Source organism: Mercenaria mercenaria, chromosome 3 (assembly GCF_021730395.1).
Source record: "Mercenaria mercenaria strain notata chromosome 3, MADL_Memer_1, whole genome shotgun sequence".
NCBI classification, from domain to species: Eukaryota; Metazoa; Mollusca; class Bivalvia; order Venerida; family Veneridae; genus Mercenaria; species Mercenaria mercenaria.
In genome coordinates, this window is record NC_069363.1 from 34,577,518 (window position 1) to 34,603,715 (window position 26,198).

The 26,198-nt window shown below is 35.6% G+C and overlaps 1 protein-coding gene across 1 annotated transcript in view; it reads left to right on the plus strand.

Moving 5' to 3' along the window:
- The first annotated feature begins 10,802 nt into the window (after window positions 1-10,802).
- Window positions 10,803-26,198, plus strand: part of LOC123525106 (AP-3 complex subunit delta-1-like) — a 62,400-nt gene continuing 47,004 nt past the window's right edge. Inside the window, 7 exon segments of the mRNA XM_053539655.1 lie at window positions 10,803-11,034; window positions 20,116-20,211; window positions 21,323-21,403; window positions 22,612-22,692; window positions 24,214-24,321; window positions 24,742-24,871; window positions 25,266-25,405. Of these exon segments, the coding sequence (XP_053395630.1) occupies window positions 10,939-11,034; window positions 20,116-20,211; window positions 21,323-21,403; window positions 22,612-22,692; window positions 24,214-24,321; window positions 24,742-24,871; window positions 25,266-25,405 (732 nt within the window). The 5' untranslated portion in view covers window positions 10,803-10,938.

Here is a 26,198-nt window from a genome sequence, read left to right on the forward strand (position 1 = left end):
CAGGGAGGAGAATAAAGCTGTTTGATAACTGAAATCATACAACATGTGATATTTTTGAAAATTTTCCTGAAATTGTCCTGGATGGGTTCCAGTTCTGTCTATGTTTCGTAATGGGTATTGACAATAATTCGACACCCTAGAAATAAAATGTCGTAAGTGAAAAACAGTGCTTTTGAGAAACTGAAAAAGCTTAATACATTGTATTTTATTTCATAGTTCTCACTGAAACTGTTGATATCTATATTTGAGCCGCACCATGAGAAAATCAGCATAGTGGCTTTGCGACCAGCATGGATCCAGACCAGCATGCGCATCCGCACAGTCTGGTCAGGATCCATACTGTTCGCTAACGGTTTCTCTAATTACAATAGGCTTTAAAAGCGAACAGCATGGATCCTGACCAGACTGCGCGGATGCGCAGGCTGGTCTGGATCCATGCTGGTCGCAAAAAACCACTATGTTGGTTTTCTCATGGCACAGCTCATTTCAACCTCATAGCTTAAGCTTTCATATACTGACAGAACCGATGGTTATGTGTTTATCAGAATATGATAATTTAGAAATTGTAGCTATGCCTTTATACAGCCACCAGTAATGACTTACAACAGTTTTACTGTATAAAACGTTGTATCTAAAATCACGTAAGATGCCATCTTAAAAGTTGTAAGTGGCATATATGACCTTTTTCTTCTGTAGCTATTTCCAAAACAGACTAAAATTGGGTAATAAGTAACAGATACGACCTTATATTATTAACAAAATAACATTTTTGGTTCAATAAACAGTAATGATTTAGTTGTAATGACAGTTAGCTGAAATATTTTAGAATGGCCAGGAATAAACATTATTTTGATAAAAACTACTCAAAATAAAGTTACAGTTGTAAATATAATGTATTCTTCATTTCTAGATAAGTTATTGAACTTAAAAAAAAAATCATTGATTTTATACTTCTGTGATTATCATGCCAGCCTTTGAAAGAAAATAAAGCTTCATCAGCAAGCAATTGTTGCTTTTAAATTATGACATGATGTATGAACAGGACTTGAGCCAGTTGAGCATTGAGACACCTTAAGTTTAATTAACGTTAGCCTTACCAGTGTTCCTGGATTCTGTACCTATACAAACATGTTTTTTGCACATAACTGACAACTTCCCCACATTAATCAAAGACGGACGAACGATTTCAAACACATTTGTCTAGAAACGTCGTTGTGGCGTCCCCGGCAATTGTACCCTACTCCAAATAATTGTACTCGCTAGATGGATATCATTATATTTTTAGCTCACCTGAGCAATGTGAGTTTTTGTGATCGCTCGATGTCCGGTCGTCTGTCTGTCTGTCAACATTTAGCTTGTGTATGCAATAGAGGCTGTATTTTTCAACTGATCTTCATGAAATTTTGTCAGAATGATTACCTTGATGAAATCTAGGCCAAATTCAAAAATGGGTCATCTGTAGTCAAAAAGTAGGTCAACAGGTCAAATCAAAGAAAAACCTTGTGTATGCAATAGAGGCTGTATTTTTCAACTGATCTTCATGAAATTTTGTAAGAATGATAACTTTGATGAAATCCAGGCCAACTTCAAAAATGGGTCATCCAGGGTCAAAAACTAGGTCACTAGGTCAAATCAAAGAAAAACCTTGTGTGTGCAATAGAGACTGTATTTTTCAATTGATCTTCATGAATTTTGGTCAGAATGATTACCTGGGGTCAAAAACTAGGTCATTAGGTCAGATCAAAGAAAAACCTTGTGTATGCGATAGAGGCTGTATTTTTCAACTGATCTCTTTGAAATTTTGTCAGAATGATAACCTTGATGAAATCTAGGCCAAGTTCGAAAATGGGTAATCTGGGGTCAAAAAGTAGGTCACAAGGTCAAATCAAATCAAAGAAAAACCTTGTGTATGCGGTAGAGGCTGTATTTTTCAATTGATCTTCATGAAATCAGAATGACTGCCTTGATGAAATCTAATTTGAATATGGATTCATCTGAGGTCAAAACCTAGGTCACTAGATCAAATTAAAGAAAAATCTTGTGTATGCGATAGAGACTGTATTTTTCAATTGATTTTTATGAAATTTGTCCAGAATGATTGCCTTGATGAAATTTAGGTCGAGTTTGAATATTGGTCATCTGGGGTCAAAAAAGTAGGTCACTAGCTCAAATCAAAGAAGCCTTGTGTATGCGATAGAGGCTGTATTTTTAATTGTTCTTCATGAAATTTGATCAGAATGATTGCCTTGATAAAATCTAGGTCAAGTTCGAATATGGGCTATCTGGGGTAAAAAACTAGGTCACTAGCTCAAATCAAAGAAAAATCTTAAATGCGATAGAGGCTGATCTTCATGAAATTTTGTCAGAATGATAACCTTGATGAAATCTAGGCCATGTTCGAAAATGGGTCATCTGGGGTCAAAAAAGTAGGTCACTAGGTCAAATCAAAGAAACCTTGTGTATGCGATAGAGGCTGTATTTTTAATTGATCTTCATAAAATTTGATCAGAATGATTGCCTTGATGAAATCTAGGTCAAGTTCGAATATGGGCTATCTGGGGTAAAAAGCTAGGTCACTAGCTCAAATCAAAGAAAAATCTTCTGTATGCGATAGTGGCTGTATTCTTCAATTGATCTTCATAAAATTATGTCAGAATGATTGCCTTGATGAAGTCTAGGTCGAGTTTGAATATGGGTCATTGAAGTCAAAAAGTAGGTCACTAGGTCAAATCAAAGAAAATCGTTGTGTATGCGATAGAGACTGCATTTTTAGCTCGACTATTCGAAGAATAAGTAGAGCTATCCTACTCACCACGGCGTCGGCGTCGGCGTCGGCGTCGGCGTCACACCTTGGTTAAGTTTTTCGTACCAGTCCACATTTTGACAAAGTCTTTTGAGATAAAGCTTTGAAACTTTCAACATTTGTTTACCATCATCATGGCCAGTTATAGGCAAGAGCACATAACTCCATCAAGGATTTTGGCTGAATTATGGCCCCTTTTGACTTAGAAATCATGGTTAAATTTTTCGTACCAGTTCATATTTTGACAAAGTCTTTTAAGATAAAGCTTTGAAACTTTCAACACTTGTTTACCATCACCATGGCCAGTTATAGGCAAGAGTACATAACTCCATCAGGAATTTTGGCTGAATTATGGCCCCTTTAAACTTAGAAATCTTGGTTAAGTTTTTCGTACCAGTTCATATTTAGACAAAGTCTTTTGAGATAAAGCTTTGAAACTTTCAACACTTGTTTACCATCACCATGGCCAGTTATAGGCAAGAGTACGTAACTCCATCAGGGATTTTGGCTGAATTATGGCCCCTTTCGACTTAGAAATCTTGGTTAAGTTTTTCGTACCAGTTCATATTTAGACAAAGTCTTTTGAGATAAAGCTTTGAAACTTTCAACACTTGTTTACCATCACCATGGCCAGTTATAGGCAAGAGTACGTAACTCCATCAGGGATTTTGGCTGAATTATGGCCCCTTTCGACTTAGAAATCTTGGTTAAGTTTTCGTACCAGTTCATATTTAGACAAAGTCTTTTGAGATAAAGCTTTGAAACTTTCAACACTTGTTTACCATCACCATGTCCAGTTATACGCAAGAGCACATAACTCCATCAAGGATTTTGGCTGAATTATGGCCCTTTTGACTTAGAAATCTGGGTTAATATTCCGTACCAGTTCATATTTTGACAAAGTCTTTTGAGATAAAGCTTTGAAACTTTCAGCACCTGTTTACCATCACCATGTTCAGTTATAGGCAAGAGTACATAACTCCATCAAAGATTTTGGCTGAATTATGGCCCCTTTTGACTTAGAAATCTTGGTTAAGTTTTTCGTACCAGTTCATATTTTTTGTAAAGTGTTTGACATATGACTTTTAAACTTTTATCACTTGTTTAGTATAATAGTCTCTATCTGTAGGAAAGAGTACATAACTCTGTCATCTATTTTGGCTGAATTATGGCCCTTTTTGGACTTTGAAATTGGTTCTGTTTTCATACAAGTCCATGTTTTGTCAAAACTATTTGACATATGGCTTTTAAACTTTGAACACTTGTTTATCATTATGATTTCCATCTGTAGGCAGGAGTACATAACTATTTTGGCTGAATTATGGCCCTTTTTGGACTTTGAAATTGGCTCATATATTGCCATTTAGTGCAAGACTTATCGAAATCAAAGTAATACAGGAACATTGTTTGTCTAATCTATTTATTTCTTTTGTCTGAATATCCATGGAAATATTTTGACCCCATTCTTCAATCAATTCTTCGAATAGTCGAGCGCGCTGTCATCAGACAGCTCTTGTTCAATTGGTCTTCATGAAATTTGGTCAGAATGATTGCCTTGTTGAAATCTAGGTCAAGTTTGAATAGGGTCATCTGGAGTCAAAAAGTAGGTCACTAGGTCAAATCAAAGAAAAACCTTGTGTATGCGATAGTGGCTGTATTTTTCAATTGATCTTCATGAATTTTGGTCAGAATGATAACTTTGATGAAATCTAGGCCAAGTTCGAAAATGGGTCATCTTGGTTCAAAAAGTAGGTCACTAGGTCAAATCAAAGAAAAACCTTGTGTATGCGATAGAGGCTGTACTTTTTAACTGATCTTCATGAAATTTTGTCAGAATGATAAGCTTGATGAAATCTAAGCCAAGTTCGAAAATGGGTCATCTGGAGTCAAAAAGTAGGTCACTAGGTCAAATCAAAGAAAAACATTGTGTATGCGATAGAGGCTGTATTTTTCAATTGATCTTCATGAATTTTGGTCAGAATGATAACCTTGATGAAATCTAGGCCATTTTCGTAAATGGGTCATCTGGGGTCAAAAACTAGGTCACTAGGTCAAAACAAAGAAAAACATTGTGTAGGTGATAGAGGCTGTATTTTTCAACTGATCTTCATAAAAAAATTTAAGAATGATAACATTGATGAAATCTAGGCCAGGTTCGAAAATGGGTCATCTGGGGTCAAAAAGTAGGTCACTAGGTCAAATCAAAGAAAAACCTTGTGTATGCGATAGAGGCTGTACTTTTCAACTGATCTTCATGAAATTTTGTCAGAATGATAACCTTGATGAAATCTAGGCCAAGTTCGAAAATGGGTCATCTAGGTCGAGTTTGAGTATGGGTCATCTGAGGTCAAAAACTAGGTCACTAGGTCAAATTATAGAAAAATTTTGTGTATGTGATAGAGACTATTTTTCAATTGATTTTCATGAAATTTGGTCAGAATGATTGCCTTGATGAAATTTAGGTCGAGTTTGAATATGGGTCATCTCGGGTCAAAAAGTAGGTCACTAGGTCAAATCAAAGAAAAACCTTATAAATGCGATAGAGGCTGTATTTTTAGCTCACAGTGAGTTTTTCTGGTCACTTTATGTCCGGCATCTATCGTCTGGTGTCTGTCGTCTGTCAAAATTTAGCTTGTGTATGCGATAGAGGCTGTATTTTTCAACTGATCTTCATGAAATTCGGTCAGAATGATTACCTTGATGAAATCTAGGCCGAGTTCGGAAATGGGTCATCTGGGGTCACAAACTAGGTCACTAGGTCAAATCAAAGAAAAACCTTGTGTATGCGATAGAGGCTGTATTTTTTCAATTAATCTTCATAAATTTTGGTCAGAATGATTGCTTTGATGAAATCTAGGTCGAGTTTGAATATGGGTCATCTGAAGTCAAAAACTAGGTCAGTAGGTCAAATCAAAGAAACACCTTGTGTATGCGATGAAACTGTATTTTTCAGTTGGTCTTTATGGAATTTGATCAGAATGATTGCCTTGATGAAGTCTAGGTCGAGTTTGAATATGGGTCATCTGGAGTCAAAAACTAGGTCACTAGGTCATATCTAAGAAAATACTTGATTAAAATCAAGAGAACACATTTTTGTTCCTATCTTAATGAAAATTGGCCAGAATATTTGTTTCCATGAAATCACTAGATCAAACATGTTTACATTGTTATGGTGTATTTATCAGGTGAGCGACCTAGGGCCATCTTGGCCCTCTTGTTTTTTTACTGGTCGGTATCCCCTTCGTGGAATACCGGAATGTTAAATCCGTCTATCTGAGCTGAGGTCTCATTTTTTTAGGTTGAACGTCGCCCCTTAAAACGTCGCCTGACAGTGACATTTTCATTCTAAACAGCGGGACGAATTTTGGACCTCTCCAAATACTAAGGAAATAATATAAACAGAGCTATAGGCGTAGCCATGATTCTTTGGAAGGGGTGAACTGGAACCCGGACTCTGGTTTACCGGCCTCTGTCGGCCGAACCGTGGTTGGCATGATGACCTCGGGACCTTTACTTAATTGTCTCGGGACGCTCGGTGAGCCGCGTTTAATGGTGCTAGTCCCATCCCTCTACGACCGCACGTTCTCCCGATGTGGTGTATTAAGGCGGGATGAACACTGTGACAGTGGCGAAAACGGTTTTCCGCACCTGCCGGCCGAACGGTTTGAGCCAGAACCTCGGGACCTTAATTTGCCTCGGCACGCTCGGCAAGCCGCGTCGAATGACGCCGGTCCCGTCCCTCTACCTCTATGGCCATAGCAGGAGAACGGGTGGTCGTAGAAGGACGGGACTGGCGTTCGGTCTACAGTGGCGGAAATCCTGCGTCCGCATTCTACGCAGGGAGATGACGGAACAGAGCTTTTTGTGAACTTTTCATCCAGTCTAAACAAATAATAAGAAAAATTAATTCTATCAAAAATGTATTCCATCAGAAACCACGTTCCCTGGGTAAATCAAAATCTAAAGCTTATAGTCATAAGGCTTAACAGGGCATTAAGAAAACACTTTGATCGCAAATTATTCTTGGATCTCAGACATACAGACCAAAAGATCTTCCCGTACAATTATAACTTGGACACTCTACAATGCCTTCCCTGCAACGAAACCAAACGTAAAAATTTCTACTTCGTCCTCCAACATTTCAGACAAAATGTTGCTTACCTACCAATCTCAAAACAACAAAACTGTACCCTTTAAACTTCCCAAGCAACAGCTATAATAACAAGAGGGCCATGATGGCCCTATATCGCTCACCTGACTAGTTGCTTGCTTGAACAAATTTATTTGCTAACAAAAAACTAGGTGAGTAGGTCATGGTAAAGATTATTCAAGATAACTACTAACATCTGTTAAAAAATTATACAGGTGGTCCAGATCTCTTTGCTGTAGCTTTAAAAATTAGAAAGTAGGTCAGTAGGTCAGGTTCAACCTAGGAATCATCAAGATATTCTGACCAAGTTTCATAAAGATAGGGTCATAAATGTGGCCTCAAGAATGTTAACAAGCTTTTCCTTTGATTTGACACCTAGTTTTTGACCCGAAATGATGCAGTTTCGATCAAGGCCTAGAAAGCATCAAGATTATCATTCTGCTGTGCAAGTTTGTATCAAATCAAATCATAAACGAAACCTCTATATGGCTCAAAGGGCTAAAATAGAAAATTGTGCCCTTTTCAGGAGCAGTAACACTAGAACCCATGATGGAATCTAGCCAGTTTTCGAAAGGAACCGGGATCTTATTGTGACTTAAGTTGTATATAAGTGTTGTTATAATCAAATATAAAATGTCACTTCTATCGTGTTCACAAGGTAAAAATTAACAAATTTTGGCTCTTTCAGGGGTCAATCAGGGGCCGTAACTCCGGAACCTGTGATTGGATCTGTCAGATTCATTGTGGAATCCAAGATTTATTGTTGTTAAAGATATTTTGCAAGTTTATGTCAAATCAAACCATAAATGAAGTCTCTATATTGCTGCAAATAAAAGCCAAAATAGCAAATTTTGGCCGTTTGAGGGGCCATAACTCTAGAATTCATGATAGGATCTGGCCAGTTTTCGAAAGAAACCGAGATATTATGCCAATACAACTTGTGTGCAAGCTTCATTAAAGTTGATTGCAAAATGTGATCTCTATCGTGTTCAGAAGCCAAAAATAGCAAATTTTGTCCATTTAAGGGGCCATAACTCTGGAACCCATGATAGGATCTGGCCAGTTTTCGAAAGAAACCAAGATATTATGCCAATACAAGTTGTGTGCAAGTTTCATTAAAGTTGATTGCAAAATGTGGTCTCTATCGTGTTCACAAGCCAAAAATAGCAAATTTTGTCCATTTAAGGGGCCATAACTCTGGAACCCATGATGGGATCTGGCCAGTTTTCGAAAGGAACCGAGATATTATATCAGTTCAAGTTGTGTGCACGTTTTATTAAAGTTGATTGCAAAATGTGCTCTATCGTGTTCACAAGCAAAAAATAGCAAATTTTGGCCTTTTAAGGGGCCATAACTCTGGAACACGTGATGGGTTCTGGCCAGTTTTAGAAAAGAACCGAGATATTATGCCAGTACAAGTTGTGTGCAAGTTTGATTAAAAGTGATTGCAAAACGTGGTCTCTATCGTGTTCACAGTAAATTATGGGCGGACGGACGACTGACGAAGGGCGATCACAAAAGCTCACCTTGTCACTACGTGAAACTACCGTAGAATGAATTCAAAATATCCGTGTAAATGCCCACAGTATAGATAAACGCCTTATAAATCTAAACCAACATAATGCATGTGGGTCGGACTGGACCAAACCCATATGCATTCAAACACTTTCAAAAGTTACTGCCACTGTCCAAATTGTTTGCAGATATTTCATTATACCATTAATTTTGATAAAAGAATCGTCAAACTATTGGCATATAATTATAAAGCACAAAATAAAACTGTCAACAGCATTTTTTTCTATGGTGCCTCAAGTAAAAGGATTTAATGAGACAGAGCTCTAACTCCAACATTGAAAAATTAAGGTCGAGTCATGTGGGACTGTTTTAAATTTTGCTCACTTCATTCAAAAATAAAATTGGGGCAGAAGTAAAACTTACATAATTATATTTCTTCCACAATGTATTCTAAAGAGTAAAGGTGAAATGGAAAACATTTACCGGACGAAACTCAGTATTTTTAAACGTTGGATATCTAACTCTGTCCCCTTCTGTTTCAGAGGTAAATTCACTTCAATGAACAGCAAGAAATCGCTTATCAAATGAAAAATTTCCACTTTTATACAATGAAAAGTCTTCAAAAAAGTATAAAAACTCACTAGAAAAAAAGGGAATATATGGGAAAAAATTTGGTCACAGAGGGGCTTGAACGTATACCCACCAGAAAAATTAAAGTCAAAGTAGGCTTATTGTAGGAATTGAATTGCTCTTCAAAAGATGTATATGGGTAATACCTTAATGGCAGCCCTTAAGTTAATTTACTAAAATTGCAACGTTACTATCTTTCTAGAGTTAAATTATGATAATGAAACATCTAACACGTTAAATAGATCTAGTTCAAAATAATGCATTAAAACCAGTTTGAAATTTTATATTGGCCAAATACCTCAAAAACAAACACATTGACGTATACAATTTATTTCGCCATATTATAGGCCATATGTTTATTTACGGCTGAGAAGTTTCATTAAAATCTACGTTGTAGAAAAAAAAATATTCGCGAAAATGTTATGAAAAATGTGATTTTCCCATAATTGTTCAAATCAGTCCAGCAAAAAAATCAAACACACAAACCTATCTTTTTTTTTAATATGGCACATGAAAAGATGCATTTTCCTGCTACCTGAAACACCTTTAAGGATGCATGAATGTTTTATATATTTAAGGAAAAGTCTATTTTTTAATCATTTCATCAAGCCTTTTCAATGTATGTATGATTGTACAGTCACAGTGTATGGACTTCATTTTTCTGTATGATACCCAGTCTCAGTGTATTTGCTCTGATATCTACTAATCCAATGTATAACCAGCTACCAGTAATAAAGAAGCTAGTGGTTTGAAAATCAATCTTATTTATCAGAATAAAACAAACTATATGATTGTCAGCAATAATTATACTACATTTTAATCAAATGAATAGAACTAAGTTCTACGATATGCAATCCACACCAGCAAACTCAAATGAAACAAGCAGAGCAAATCCAGAGGAACGCTGCAACATTTGTGATGGGGAAACTCTATAATTACCAGAACCCTGGAAGTGTAACATCCATGATACAGACATTGAAATGGCAAACGCTAGCACACTGTAGAAGAACAGCTGATTTAGTATTAGTGTACAAAGTAATGAACAATCTTGTTGCAGTACCGCCACATTATCATCCACAACCTGCAACAATGCAAATAACTGGGCATAGTCACCCCCTCAAACTGTTGACGTATGATTGTAACCTGAACATATATCGTTATTCATTCTTCCCAACGGTCCTTGTATGGAACAGTCTTCCTACTGCAGTGGTTACATCAACAACGTTGGATAGCTTCAAGATCGCCGTCCAACAACCCGGCATCCATTGAACAAAAATGGAACATTGTACAGTGTAGATTCTATATAACAGTTGGATTTTAAAGTGAGAACACGTTTTGGGAACAACCGACACTCACAAATTGTACAACACGTTGCAGTTTTTAACCCCTTCCACTCAACACGATGTCCGCCTGCGGATGAATTTGAGGAATCTCGTCAAAGTCAAAGTCGACATTGTAGAAACTTATATGATCCGAACGAGCAGAACTACCTTAAGACACATAACTCTTCAAGCTCATTCATTCTCTGATACGAAAACCACATAATTTGGTGAATTACAAAAGTATCATGAAGATTGCTTAAGAAATGAAATCCAAAGTAGGTTACGAACGCCGACTCACAAGCACGTGTAATTTGTTGTTATGTACAGTATGGTACGGTATGCTAACTAAGAAAATGGGATACAGTCTAACACGTCAACAGGTCACATGATCAATGGAGGAAGCCATTTTGGATTTCCGAAAACATACACACAAAATGTCTATCTGAATTTCACACATTTTCTCCAAGATTGCAAGTGACAGGGCTCAAAAAAATTAGCATACGTTGCTGGGATATAAGATGGCATTGAGCAAAGTAAAAGGGACACTTGAAAGAGTTCTAGATAAGAATTTGCAAGACCTTGTCCGCGGCATCAGAAATCACAAGGAAAATGAAGTGAGTGGGAGTGGACATGAAAAAATTAACAGTTCCTATTTGCAATTAAATATCTCAGTATTTATAAACAGATTCACTTTTGATTTACCGAGCCAAATTATGGACAGTGATACCACTTTCTATCTACAATATTGATAAAGTCTTCTGTGATATTTTGTATGCAACTAAATTAAGGATGTATCCCCACGACTTACGTTTTCGATGGATATATGACATATATGATGTATTATATGTATGACAATGTCGATATTTCCAGTTTATTTGCATATCATGAGCATATCAAGCAGTGATCACATAGTATTTTGGTAGAATAAACAAAGATCTACAAGTGTCCTCATCACATGACTTACAAAGTTAATATGAAAAAGGCAAAGCCTCTGAGCGAGTGTAGCTTAAACGGCAAAGAAACTATTCACTGTTTAAAACAATTCCGAGAACCTCACTTGAAAAGAAACAAAAATTTAGTGTCATTATACCTGTAACAGCGAATATCATACGTTGCAAAATTTATGGAAGGCCGGTGTCACGGTGACGTCATTACCTGTTTGTGGCGTTCTTATAGCTTTATGCTTATTTATGACATTTTATTCCTTTTTCTGGCCAGTACATGACCTTTTAAAAGAAAATCATATTTTTTTCTACGAACTGGAAATCTTTCTTGCATTATTTTTGAGTGATGGATAATATTCAGCAATCAAGTGAAGTTCTGTATTCACTGCCAACAAAGCATTTCCTATGAGCACCTGTCCTCTAGGGACATGCACTTTGTAAAATAAAAGCAAAATTGAAATTATTTCCATAACATAACTTTTTTAAAAATTAAAACACCTAATGAACATAGAGGTTGTAACTCAAATATAAAATTTAAAAAAAAACAACAATTTTCCCGACTTTGACGGAAGTAGAACAAAATGGCGGCGCCCAGACGAGAGGAAAATTTTTCAGCCACATCACTTTGCTCCATTTGGCACACCTTTGTTATATTCGCCTATACATTGCTGTAAGGCGAGCTATGCTCGCTATAATTAAATAAAAGGAAGTGGCTATTCTTTCGGTCCCGTAGGAATAGCCTCACAGGCTATTCTTACGGCTCTCTCGTAAGAATAGTGAAAAGCCTGCAGGTGTTTATTCCTACGGCAGTTTTGTATTATAATACATTGTACTGAAGTCATATAACTGATATATTTTCAACCGATTTCGGAAATGACATGTAATCACACTTGGTCATTGTGTTACAAATAAAAAGTCAGGTCTGAATTGATGAAAACATGTCAAGCTGATGTGTGACAAACATCAAGTATATAAAACTAAATTAAAGGGCAAAACATGTTTAAAGTGGTAAGATATTTGTAACTGGTTTAGTTGAAAACACTTTGTCAATATATTTAGTGTTTCAATATTAATAAGGTATGTATTTACATCTACATCTGTACAACCAACAATCGTTTTCCGATTTATTTAGAAGACAAATTTCAGTTAAATAAGTATTTAACAATTACTATAAATTCAATGTATTAAAATTATTCGTTTATGTAACAAATAGAGTTAATAAAATGTGTTATACTAGGGGAAATCACTTCCCTTCCCTTTTTTGTCTTCTCTCCTTGGCATTTGCAATATGACTTCTTCTTAGCGATATATGACCATTTTGTGTCGATTCACCGTAAAACCCAACTCACTCACTCACCTGTCTTCCATGCATTTCCTTACCGGTAAAGCAAAGAAGTTGGGTGAAATTATATCAGTCGAATGAATTCAGTACTATTTGTAACACAAAACTGCCATAAGAATAACCACCTACAGGGTTTTCATAATGCATAATTCGTACGGGAGAGCCATAGGAAAAGCCACCAGCGGGCTTTTCACTATCCTTACGGGAGAGCCGTAAGAATAGCCTGTGAGGCTATTCCTACGGGGCCGTAAGAATAGCCACTTCCTAAATAAAAATGGAAGACAGTGGCTAGACACCCGGAATCGGTTCCCTAGACAGCGAATTTTATTCGTCCAGAACTGGTTCTCTAGCCTAAGTACTGTGCATAGGCTAGGGAACTGGAATTACAAAATTCAGATATCCGGGTAATAACTACACACAAAGTGAAAGTCTTTTATTGTTTTGACGTTTGACAAGTAGGCATTTTTAGTTCGACTATTCAAAGAATAGTAGAGCTATTCGACTCGCCCATGCGTCCGCGTCCCGATTTGGTTAAGTTTTTATTATGTAAGCTGGTATCTCAGTAACCACTTATGGGAATGGATGGAAACTTCACACACTTATTCACTGAGATAAACTGACTTACATTGCACAGGTTCCATAACTCTATTTTGCTTTTTTCAAAATTATGCCCCTTTTTCAACTTAGAAATTTTTGGTTAAGGTTTTGTAAGTTGTAAGGTATGTAAGTGGTATCTCAGTACCCACAAATGGGAATGGATTGAAACTTCACACACATGTTCACTGTCATCATCTGACATGCACTAAGCAGGTCCCATAATCTGACATGCACTGTGCAGGTCCCATAACTCTACTTTGCATTTTTAGCTCGACTATTCATAGAATAGTAGAGCTATTGGACTCGCCCATGCGTCTGCGTCCGCGTCCGCGTCCCGATTTGGTTAAGTTTTGTATGTAAGCTGGTATCTCAGCAACCACGTGTGGGAATGGATTGAAACTTCACACACTTATTCACTGTGATAAACTGACTTACATTGCACAGGTCCCATAACTCTATTTTGCTTTTTTACAAAATTATGCCCCTTTTTTGACTTAGAAATTTTTGGTTAAGGTTTTGTATGTAAGCTGGTATCTCAGTAACCACTTGTGGGAATGGATTGAAACTTCACACACTTATTCACTGTGATAAACTGACTTACATTGCACAGGTCCATACCTCTATTTTGCTTTTTTACAAAATTATGCCCCTTTTTCGACTTAGAATTTTTTGGTTAAGGTTTTGTATGTAAGCTGATATCTCAGTACTCACTAATTGGAATGGATTGAAACTTCACACACTTGTTCACTGTCATGATCTGACATGCACAAAGCAGGTTCCATAACTCTATTTTGCTTTTTTACAAAATTATGCCCCTTTTTCGACTTAGAATTTTTTGGTTAAGGTTTTGTATGTAAGCTGGTATCTCAGTATCCACTAATGGTTAAGGATTGAAACTTCACACACTTGTTCACTGTCATGATATGACATGCAGTGCAAAGGGTCAATAACTCAACTTTGCATTTTACAAAATTATGCACCTTTTTAAATTCTTATATGTAAGCTGGTATCTCAGTACCCTCTAATGGGAATGGATTGAAACTTCACACACTTGTCCACTGTCATGAGCTGATAAGCACTATGCAGGTTCCATAACCCTATTTTGCTTTTTTTAAATTATGCCCCTTTTTCGACTTTCTTATTCATTCAATCGACAAGGCTGTTGAATAGTCGAGCGTTGCTGTCCTCCGACAGCTCTTGTTTTCAAAATTATGCCCCTTTTTCGACTTAACAGTTTCTGGTTAAGTTTTTGTATGTAAGCTGGTATCTCAGTATCCACTAATGGGAATGGATTGAAACATAACACACTTGTTCACTGTCATGAGCTGATAAACACTATGCTGGTTCTGTAACCCTGTTTCCCAGTTTTACAAAATCATGCCCCTTTTTCGACTTTTGTATTCGTTCAATTGACAAGGTAGAGATGGTACCTAAAAAAATCAAATTCACCTTTACATATTTTATTTTAGTGAAATGATAGCTAAGTGCACCAATTTACTAAATATATTGTCTTATGATTAGGCACAAAAATATTTAGACGACTCGCGAAAATAGAGCATTGCGGGAATGTGTCCGGGGACTACTTTCGTGCCAGTATGCCAAATCCTGTGACACAACTTTTTATGTTCGCCATCAACTTTTAAACTTTTGTTCAGCAATATTTGTCTCCTATAACAAATTACTGTACACCCACAGACACAGTTTTAGAATGCTTTGAAAAATTGGCAGTAACTTTTGCAGCAGCAACATTTTTAGCTCAACTATTCAAAGAATAAGTAGAGCTATCCTACTCACCACGGCGTCAAAGTCACACCTTGGTTAAGTTTTTCGTACCAGTCTACATTTTGACAAAGTCTTTTGAGATAAAGCTTTGAAACTTTCAACACTTGTTTACCATCATCATGGCCAGTTATAGGCAAGAGCACATAACTCCATCAAGGATTTTGGCTGAATTATGGCCCCTTTTGACTTAGAAATCATGGTTAAGTTTTTCGTACCAGTTCATATTTTGACAAAGTCTTTTAAGATAAAGCTTTGAAACTTTCAACACTTGTTTACCATCACCATTGCCAGTTATAGGCAAGAGTACATAACTCCATCAGGGATTTTGGCTGAATTGTGGCCCCTTTTGACTTAGAAATCTTGGTTAAGTTTTTCGTACCAGTTCATATTTAGACAAAGTCTTTTGAGATAAAGCTTTGAAACTTTCAACACTTGTTTACCATCACCATGTCCAGTTATAGGCAAGAGCACATAACTCCATCAAGGATTTTGGCTGAATTATGGCCCTTTTTGACTTAGAAATCTGGGTTAATATTCCGTACCAGTTCATATTTTGACAAAGTCTTTTGAGATAAAGCTTTGAAACTTTCAACACCTGTTTACCATCACTATGTCCAGTTATAGGCAAGAGTACATAACTCCATCAAGGATTTTGGCTGAATTATGGCCCCTTTTGACTAAGAAGTCTTGGTTAAGTTTTTCGTACCAGTTCATATTTTTTGTAAAGTGTTTGACTTATGGCTTTGAAACTTTTATCACTTGTTTAGTATAATAGTCTCTATCTGTAGGAAAGAGAACATAACTCTGTCATCTATTTTGGCTGAATTATGGCCCTTTTTGGACTTTGAAATTGGTTCTTTTTTTTTATACAGGTCCATGTTTTGTCAAAACTATTTGACATATGGCTTTTAAACTTTGAACACTTGTTTATCATTATGATTTCCATCTGTAGGCAAGAGTACATAACTATTTTGACTGAATTATGGCCCTTTTTGGACTTTGAAATTGGCTCATACATTGCCATTTAGTGCAAGACTTATCGAAATCAAAGAAATACAGAAACATAGTTTGTCTAATCTATTTATTTCTTTTGTCTGAATATCCATGGAAATATTTTGACCCCATTCTTCAATCAGTGCTTCGAATAGTCGAGCGCGCTGTCATCAGACAGCTCTTGTTTACACAAATTTTAATGAGATGTAGTCATGCAACTACATGCATTATTATAATTCACAATTTTAAGAAAACTTTCTGAAGTTAAGATGCAGGTGACAGGTCAACATTCTTAGCTCACATTCTGTTTTTGTATGTGCATATAAAATAAACAACCTGTGAGTGTAGGGATCTCTCTGTTCAGTGGGCACTTCTCAGTCACTTGCAGAAATAAATCAAATTTTAGAAAATTGACTCAAGCATTTTTGTAAGGTAAAACTTAAATGAAAGGTAGAAATTAAGTTTGTGCTCCAGGCAGTATTTAATTATAAAAAAAAAAAACAATTGTGAAATCTGTAAAATGTGCAATATACAAATGTAGCTCTCGATTGTATGTGTATTGGTGAGTCATGCAAAGGAGCTTTAATTTATTTCATATTCATGAAATATTAACTTGGATAATATTGATCTATGGTTTTTATAATTAATATACTGTACTTTGCCATCAGTTTTGATGGAGACACTGCAAATTAACAAATATTTTCTCCCTATTTAAACAAGTCAGAGAGACAAAAACATCAGTTTTGTGCTAAGAATCAGCTTTTGGTACTTCACAAAATATTTTCTATAGATTTTCCAAAACACTGTTTTGATATTTGATTGACATAGCCATATTGTCAATAATTGATATTGCAATTAGTGGTTGCTGCCCTATGAATAGACACAGAATTTAACAGATTCTGAGACTTGACTGCTGGAGCCCTGTTACCAGTACAAAATGATGTATTTATTTCTCATAATATCTGTTTGTTTTTGCTTACACGTCTAGTACGAGGAGGTAAGTGCCAAGGATATGATGCTTGTACCAAGTTTATATAAACATCCTGGGAATAATAATTTTATTTGAATCATACCCATTTTGATTTGTTTTTCTGAGTCTTTGACATTGCAGGGACAGAATGTATTACTTTTGCTATGATATATGCTATAAAAAGTTGCTCAAAACTTAATCATCTGGTAAGCAGTTTCTCTGAAAGAAGTGATTTTTTAAAGTAGTACCGGGGAGCCTTGATATTGGTAAAGGTGTTAGTTGCTCAAAACAGGAGGGTTTGACTGGGGTCAAGAACATGTCATATACCAAGGTAAAGCAAATTTGAGAGTGACTAAAATAAGCTGTAAACAGAGTGCACAGTCATACTTAGATTTATTAGTATGAAGTAAGTAAAAGTAACATTACTCAGAGGTGATACATAGTTGTAGTTAGAAAATGGAATTTTTATCAGTTTTGCACACTTCTGGTAAATGTTCATTGTCTTTGCAGTTTTGCATATTTTCATCATCTCCATGGATTCATACTATTTACAAGGTCATTCATTGGGGAGATACTCCAGTAGAAAATGTTTTGAGCAACTTGAGTCAGTCGGTATTCTATGGTTTCAGGGTTCTCATGGGAAAAAACAAAGAAATCCACTTGCTCTTTTTTTTAAATAATATTAAACCAGTGCAAGTTGATATTTTGGAGGACAGCTGTGTTTTATTTCAAATATACTTCTACTTCTACCGAGAAAGTAATTGATACCCTGTTTTTAGTAGAATGAATAAATGGTCCAGGGTTATAGAGTTGAGTTTGGAGACCCATCTCAAAGCTTGAGCATTTTATTGGTTGTTTGTGAACACATACTTGAAATTGACCAATGATAAACCAGCACTTTCAGACTGGTTTCAAAACTTGTGCATATGAACACATTTTTGAAATTTCCAAATGACAAAATCTTATTTTGAGACTGGTCTCCAAACTGAGTTGTTAAACTTTGAGTGACATAACTGTATTGCTTGTAATCATGTTTGTAAGGGTAATAGATGTGAATGTAAAATAATAAATTTTATGCAATTACATTGTATATCCTCATGGAATTCAGAAATATAGCAGCACATGCATAGCAGTTATTAGTAAGTCATGCTGAAAACCCGATGGAATATTGGATTAGAACAGCACATGCATAGCTTTTATCAAAACCCTTTGGAATAGTTTATGGAATTAAAGCTGCACATACATATAGCTGTTATTTAAAAGTCAGACTGAACACACTATATTTTATAGTAAAAGTTACTAAAACCCCATAGAATACAGAGCAAATGCATTATAGTTGTTATTAAAAAGCCATACTGAAAAAGAAAGCTAACTTTACAAAAGGGAAAATCCATTAAATTGTAGGTCTTTGAAAGAAAGTGTTAAAATTTGGTCTTAGTCCAAATGAATACCTTCAAGGCTGCATACATGGCAGTGATTATTCAATTAGACATACTGCAGTTGGTTGTTAGTTTCTTTGAGTTTGTTTTTTTTTCCCACCATTGGTGCTTCAGCTTGGCCTACTTCTTCATCAATAAAAGGTGACTGTTAAGAAATAACTAAAATTAATTTTGAAAGTCTGTATAGAAATAGCTTAACAAGTATCTTCTATATTTCAATTTTTCTCGACAGGAAATAGAGCAGTACTTAATGAGATAGCCTCTTTCAGTGGTCTTGTGATGTCTATTATCTGGATATTGATTATCATTGAGTTAGGACAATTTTACTTCACTGGTGACGCAGATTATTGTATTGCCCTTTTCTTTCTGCTAGCCTGATATATAGTTACAGTTGTCATGTCCCGCTGTGACCTGCCTGGCTTGCATGTTGACTACACATTATAGTACAGTTTCTCTCTTCATTACTGTGGTGGTGGTGGCAAGATGTTTTGACAGACAATACATGTACATGAATACAAGTTTATTATTGATAATTAGTGTCATTGAGCTTTCCATTATCTGCTTTTACAGAAAATTGATCAGAAATAAGATGAAACTTTTTTTTAGTTACAGGATTTAAGCATAATTATAAGTTTGTTTTTTTATGCTACATTAAAGGATCTCAATTCCCTAATTTATTTTATTTTTTCTAGATTAGAATCATGATGTATTATGTAACTTAATGGTTAAAGCAAGGAGAACCAGAGAATTTCATGCAAAACACATTATTGTTATATGTAAACTGTAGAGAAAAACAATTTGCTCCATTAGTCATGGTGTAAAATTAAATTTTTGCAGATCTGTCAGCTTTATCACATTAGTGTATGACTTCAATATCATACAGTGTTATCATATTTTGTTGATATTTTGATATTTATCTGGACAGTGAAACCTTTAAAAGTTGATGACTCATCTGATAATAAACTGTTAGTGCAATAACTATATTTTCACTTCCTTTAGTAACAGCAATCAGGAAAGTATACTGCATCTTCACCTAAGTAATGGCAACAGGAAAATATATATATTGTACTGCATTGTCACTTCCTTTAGCACTGGCAACAGGGAAAGTACACTGTATTGTCACTTTCTTTAGTAATGGCAAGAGAGAAAGTATACTGCATTGTCACTTTGAAGTTCAAAGTTACTTTCTTTAATAATGGCAACAGGGAAAGTATACTGCATAGTCACTTTCTTTAGTAATGGCAACAGAAAAAACTATACTGCATTGTCACTTCCTTCAGTAATGGCAACAGGGAATGTATACTGCATTGTCACTTTAGTAATGGCAACAGGAAAAGTATACTGCATTGTAACTGTCTTTAGTAATGGCAACAGGAAAATATATACTGCATTGCCACTTCCTTTAGTAATTGCAACAGGGAAATCATACTGCATTGTCTTTTTCTGTAGAAATGGCAACAGAAAAAGTATACTGCATTGTCACTTTCTGTAGTAATAATACACAAATACAATGTATAAGTAGAGAGGTCATAAATTTGACCTCTGTGGTAGCGGAAAGTTCTCCATTACAGTTTGAAAGACTAGCCACTGTATTGCTTTAACTATAACTCTGTCTTTCAATATTTCAGAACAAGTATGTTGCGGAATGTTTGGACGAGATCAAGTCAGAACTGCGGCAAGACAATATTGCAGTTAAAGCAATGGCCGTCAACAAACTCACATATGTAAGTAAAACTGTTGACTTGACAAGAATTACCAAAGAGCTTTTGCTTGTTATGTAAATCTTTGGGATCTTGCTCATTCATTATTGTTATGCATTCATTATTCATAACAGAATGTCTGCTTGTCATACCTAATACAATTGGCATTTAAATAATATACAGAATTAGCTGTGTCTTTTATGTCATATAACTTGGCTGATTTTATGTGCTTTCCAGTTTACAAGTAAAAATATTTGAGCCGCACTATGAGAAAACCAGCATAGTGCGTTTGCGACCAGCATGGATCCAGACCAGCCTGCACATCCACACAGCTGTTCGCTTTCAAAGCCTAATGCAATTAAAGAAACTGTTAGCGACCAGCATGGATCCTGACCAGACTGCGCGGATGCGCAGGCTGGTCTTGATTCATGCTGGTTGCAAATGCACTATGTTGGTTTTCTCATGGTGCGGCTCATTTCATGTTTCTGGTAGAAGTCAGATCAATCAGAAGACAGTATTGAATTTTATTATTGAAGATTTGACATTTTAATTTCAGCTTACCAGCAGTATGTAGGCAATTGTGATGCTGTTTATAAAACAGAGAAAAGCTATATGCATAATCATTAAATCCATAAACTTAAAGCATAATGTTTGTTTTTGATAGGAAGTTATAAGAAGTGATATTTAGATTCCAAAAAGATTTCAGAAATCTGTAATGTTTGGTAAAAAATACATATTTCGGATCACAAAAAGTATAATTTTTCAAGTTGGTCCTGAAAAAAATTCTGATTATTACATGTTGAATTTTACTTGGTATGCACTCTTGCCTACTGTAACATGCATGTCAATGTGGAATTGCTTTTGTACAAAATAAGACATTTTTTTCCATTTATGGCAATTGTCTAGTTGTCTGCAAGTAGAACTAATTCCAGTCAGCTGATAAAAGTGCCTGCAAACTTTCCTCTTATTCTAGATTACTTGTTATCTTAAGTAAACTGGGGTGAAAACTAAATCTATCACAATGATATATGGCCCTCAGAGTGTCCTTTACATGAGCTCCTTTAAGTCCAGTTTAAGGTCAAGATACAATAGTGCTGTTTTCCTATTATCAGTAATTATTGTTCTTATATTTCAGCTTCAAATGTTGGGTTATGATGTCAGCTGGGCAGCCTTTAATGTCATAGAAGTTATGAGCTCAACCAAGTTTACATTTAAGGTATGCATTATAATAATACAAAGCATTGAAGCAGTATGCAATTGGGATAGAACCTCAGTCCCATCTATATGGTCTTTATATGTGCCCTACATCTGGTATTGGATAGAATGCTCCCGGGTATTCAAGGGTGGATAACTGTCTGGTGAATTATTTAGGCTTTTTCTTTAGGAGGCATTGATGTCATTAGAGAATGACTGTGGTGGCGTGTCAGCTGTTCTTTTCATGGAGGCTGGAAATACCTTGCAATTATATCCTCTTATTGATTTGATGGCAGTGTGTATGTTGAATATGAATATATAATTAACATTGCCTGTATGGTACAATACTCTTAAGTGCTCTAAATAATCCAAATAACCCAATACTGGTATCCAGGGTAATAAAGGAAGTGTGAAAATATATTGAATGACATTTGATGCATATATGCACTAGCTACATAAAAAGACAATGAGCCCATATTATTCTCTACATGTTTTTCAGTGAATTAATGAATTGTTAGAATGAAATATGTCTGAAATTTTCAGCTGTGAAAAATATAATTTTTGGCTGGTTTGTAACTAGAATATTGGAGAATATTAATTGTCATATAAATAGCAACAAATCTGCAAGATCCTTTGGAAGCTAAGAATGCAAATAAGCATAAAAATAGCAGACTTGGTTTGATTCAGTTTGTTCTTAAGGGATAGTGAAATGTGCCACACCCCTCATGCCCCCTATTACCAGCTTCAGTTTCAGTAAAATTCTGGTATGGTAAAATGGAACAGACTATGACCCCAAAGGACTCGAAAATATAGCAACACTGAGTCAAAGTACAGGGACTTTTTACAGAGTCTGTATTGAAAATGTTCTTCAGTAAAGGCAAAAGGTTTACTTTACTAACAAAAAAATGTAAAAACTTGTGTATTTAAACATAAAAGAAATCTATATTTCTCAAAGCATTGTTTTACAATTTCTTACATTAACACTTTGATGTCATATTGTTGAGTCATGATACATTATGAGGTATGCTGGCAAGAATGATTAAAAAAACAACATTGTGTTCACTCAATGAATGATATTTTGATCTTAAAAAAAGCAAAACATAAATACACTACATCAAAGCCTACATGTACTGGCAAATTTACTGTAGTGTAATTACAGTTGGTGCTTGTTTATTTCTGTTTGTGTTTTCATATGAACCTGTATAAAGAGAAATAAACTTGATATTGTAGAGGATAGGGTACCTAGCAGCATCACAGAGCTTTCACGATGGGACAGATGTTCTTATGTTAACAACAAATATGATACGAAAAGTGAGTAATACACATACAAGTACAGAATATATGAGCCGTGTCATGAGAAAACCAACATAGTGGCTTTGCGACCAGCATGGATCCAGACCAGCCTGCGCATCCACGCAGTCTGGTCAGGATCCATTCTGTTCGCTTTCAAAGCCTATTGCAATTGGAGAAACTGTTAGCGAATAGCATGGATCCTGACCAGACTGCGCGGATGCGCAGGCTGGTCTGGATCCATGCTGGTCGCAAAGTACCATGTTGATTTTCTCATGGCACGGCTCATATTTTGAAGATACCCAATGGCCATCTTTTACTGCAATATCATATCTTTAGATATTTACTTGTATAAAATCCTCATCAAATATATTTAACTTAACTAAACATATAAATTAAGTGTTCTTGTAGAGCTACATTCATAATAAACTGTCATGCAGTAGCAGTTGATTGTAAAAAAAACCCAGCCAGTTTATACTGCATTTATCTGTATTTGTATACAGTGTGTACTATTTTAAACCTAATGCATAGTACTGTAAATACATATAAACTTTTTAATTTTATGTTTACATACACTATATGAGGTAACACTTAATGTTTTGAACATGAAATTTGGATCTAATTATTAGTATTATTATTATACCAGATTTATATAGCGCCCTTTTCATGATCAATTTCACGTTCAAAGGCGCTTTACATAGTTCAAATGCAGCCACACAGGGTGCATAATTCATCCTATATTAGTAAAGACACAGAGCGATCTGAGCAGAGGGACAGAGTGAGACAAAGCCCCCACGACAGAGAGATCAGAAATCAGATACAGGCTTGTCCGGCTAACTTAGCCTAGCTCGTTTGGAATAGACAGCCTGGTTCTTTAATGTGCCCAGTGTATAGCACTGATACACACAAGGATTGCCTGGGTTCCTGACCAGTACACCTCTAGTTGGGTGGGAAACACTGAAAAGCGTTTCTGAAAATTCCCGAGTAGCTGCCAGGGATCGAACCCCCAACCTCAGGATTGGAAAGCCAGTGTGCAAACCACTGAGCTATCCATCCACCATATACCTTTGAATAATATTTAACTAGTACAGGTCAGACTGTTTCTAATGATTTCTTTGGAGGTAATTAGTAACTGACAGACAATAGAGATATGTTGAGTTTAAAATAATGTTCTTATTGGCTGTGTTATGGGATTTTTAACCAGATTTTTGTTCAGCATGAAAAGATACCACTGTTAAATTGTATACAAACAATATATGCCCAGTTAAATCATTTACCAGGCAACCTCATTACTGTCCTAATAAACAGTTAAAATGAGAGAGGAAATGAGAAGGACATTGAAATATGCAAACTTCAGCTGAAGTTTTACAAAACTGGTCGCAGGCTTTAGGGCATATCATTCAGGTGGTTTGTCTTCTGAGTTTAAGCTTAATCACCAGAGCAAGGTACTAAAACTGGTTTCTGGTATCTTATATAAAAAAAAGAAAAGAAAATTTTGGCAGAGGAATGAAAAAGTATGTGAATGTTGCATAATATTTTCAGGATTTGAGCAGTCAGGGTCAGTATGATGCTGGTGTGGCACTGAATGGATTATCATGTTTCATCACTGCAGATCTTGCACGAGATCTCGCAAACGATATTATGACATTGGTAAGAAAAAAATATATTTGTAGATTAAATTTTTATTTTGTATAAATTAAGTTTATCAGACCTCAGACTATAGTATACATTCAATAAGTATTGTAAAATCAACTATTTTTTGATTTATTCCTGAACTGATGGCATTTGTGTAAATAAGTACTCTGAAAGATGATGTTTGCTATGAATAGTCCATTTTATGTTGCAAGTCAACCTGATCTGAATATTCTACCTTACAAACTAATTCTTATTTCAAAAATAGTGCACTACCATGCAGACTGGTTCTCATTTCAAAATAATGAACTTTAAACCTTGCGGAAATACCTGATTTATGGTATACAGTGTAAATTGATAATTAAAAGTATAACAGGACCAAATAATGTTTGCAAGGAAATACATATAACAAGATAGACCTTATCATTTCTTATTTAGATGACATCCACAAAGCCGTATTTGAGGAAGAAGGCTGTACTGATCATGTATAAGGTTTTCCTACAGTTCCCTGAAGCTCTGAGACCTGCCTTTCCCAGGCTGAAAGAAAAACTGGAAGACCCAGACCAAGGTTTGCTAAATCCTGCAGCAGTTTTCTATAGACTTTATATTGAATGATAAAATCGGGCAACGTGTCAAAAACAAAAGTAGGGGAATTTATTGTTATAATACATGTAAAGCATGAGCTACTGAAGAATTTTGACGTTCTGTTGTTTTGACTAGCTTGTAGATATCAGCAAGGTAATCATAGTAGTTAAGGCAATACACCATTAGTCACTTGTTCTTCATATCTGATTCATGTAGGGAATTACAAATTATTTGCATAAAATAAGCCAGTACTTGTACAAAAATATTCATGAAAAAAAAATGGATAGATTTACTGACAGTCATTATATAAATGAAATGCTGTCATTAATGTCAAGTGACTAGAATGATAATCTACAGTTTTCTGTCAATCCTAACAGGTGTTCAATCTGCAGCTGTGAATGTGATATGTGAACTCGCAAGAAAAAATCCAAGAAATTATTTATCTCTTGCTCCATTGTTCTTCAAATTGATGACTTCATCTACTAACAACTGGGTTCTCATCAAGATCATTAAACTGGTAGGAACCAACTACTTTCTTTTTTGACTTTGTCCAGACCAGTTTTTAACTCAGTTGTACGAAATTTATCTGTCACCCTTTTGACAGCATTGATGTCTGCGTCAGCATCACAGAAGTTTTGCATGTAACCAGGTTTCTCAAAAACTACTAGGTCAAATGCTTTCAAACTTCACACGTCTTTGGCATCACTATCTGACCATATGGGACAAGATACATAACACTAGCTTTTCTTTTATCAAAATTTACTTTTTACATCTTAATAATTTTGGTTCAAGTTTTGCATGTAATCAGCTTCTCAGCTTCAAACTTCACACATGTCCTGGGTATCATGAGATGACCTCACAGGACATGTTGCATAACATGTTGCATAACTTGAGCTTATATTTTGTCAGAATAATGCCCCTACTTAACATAGAAGTTTTGTTAAGGTATCGCATGTAAGCGTTTCTCAGAAGATACTATACCACATGTTTTCAAACTAATTACCACACATGGCAGGCTTTGTAACTCTGGTTTACATTTTATACTGAATGCTTGACTTTGGCATCTTGAAATACCTATCCAGTTTAAATACTAGTATCTCCAACTCGCACTTTACAAAATTTTATCACATTTTTAACTAAGAAAATGATGAAGGTCTTGTTATGATAGACTGAAACCAGTCAATTTGATAAATAACCGCCTCGATAGCCTAGTGGTTGAGCATCTGCTTTGAGTGCAGGAGGTCGTGGGTTCGATCCCAGGTTGCGTCATACCAAAGACGTGAAAAGTGGTACCAGTAGCTCCCTTGCTT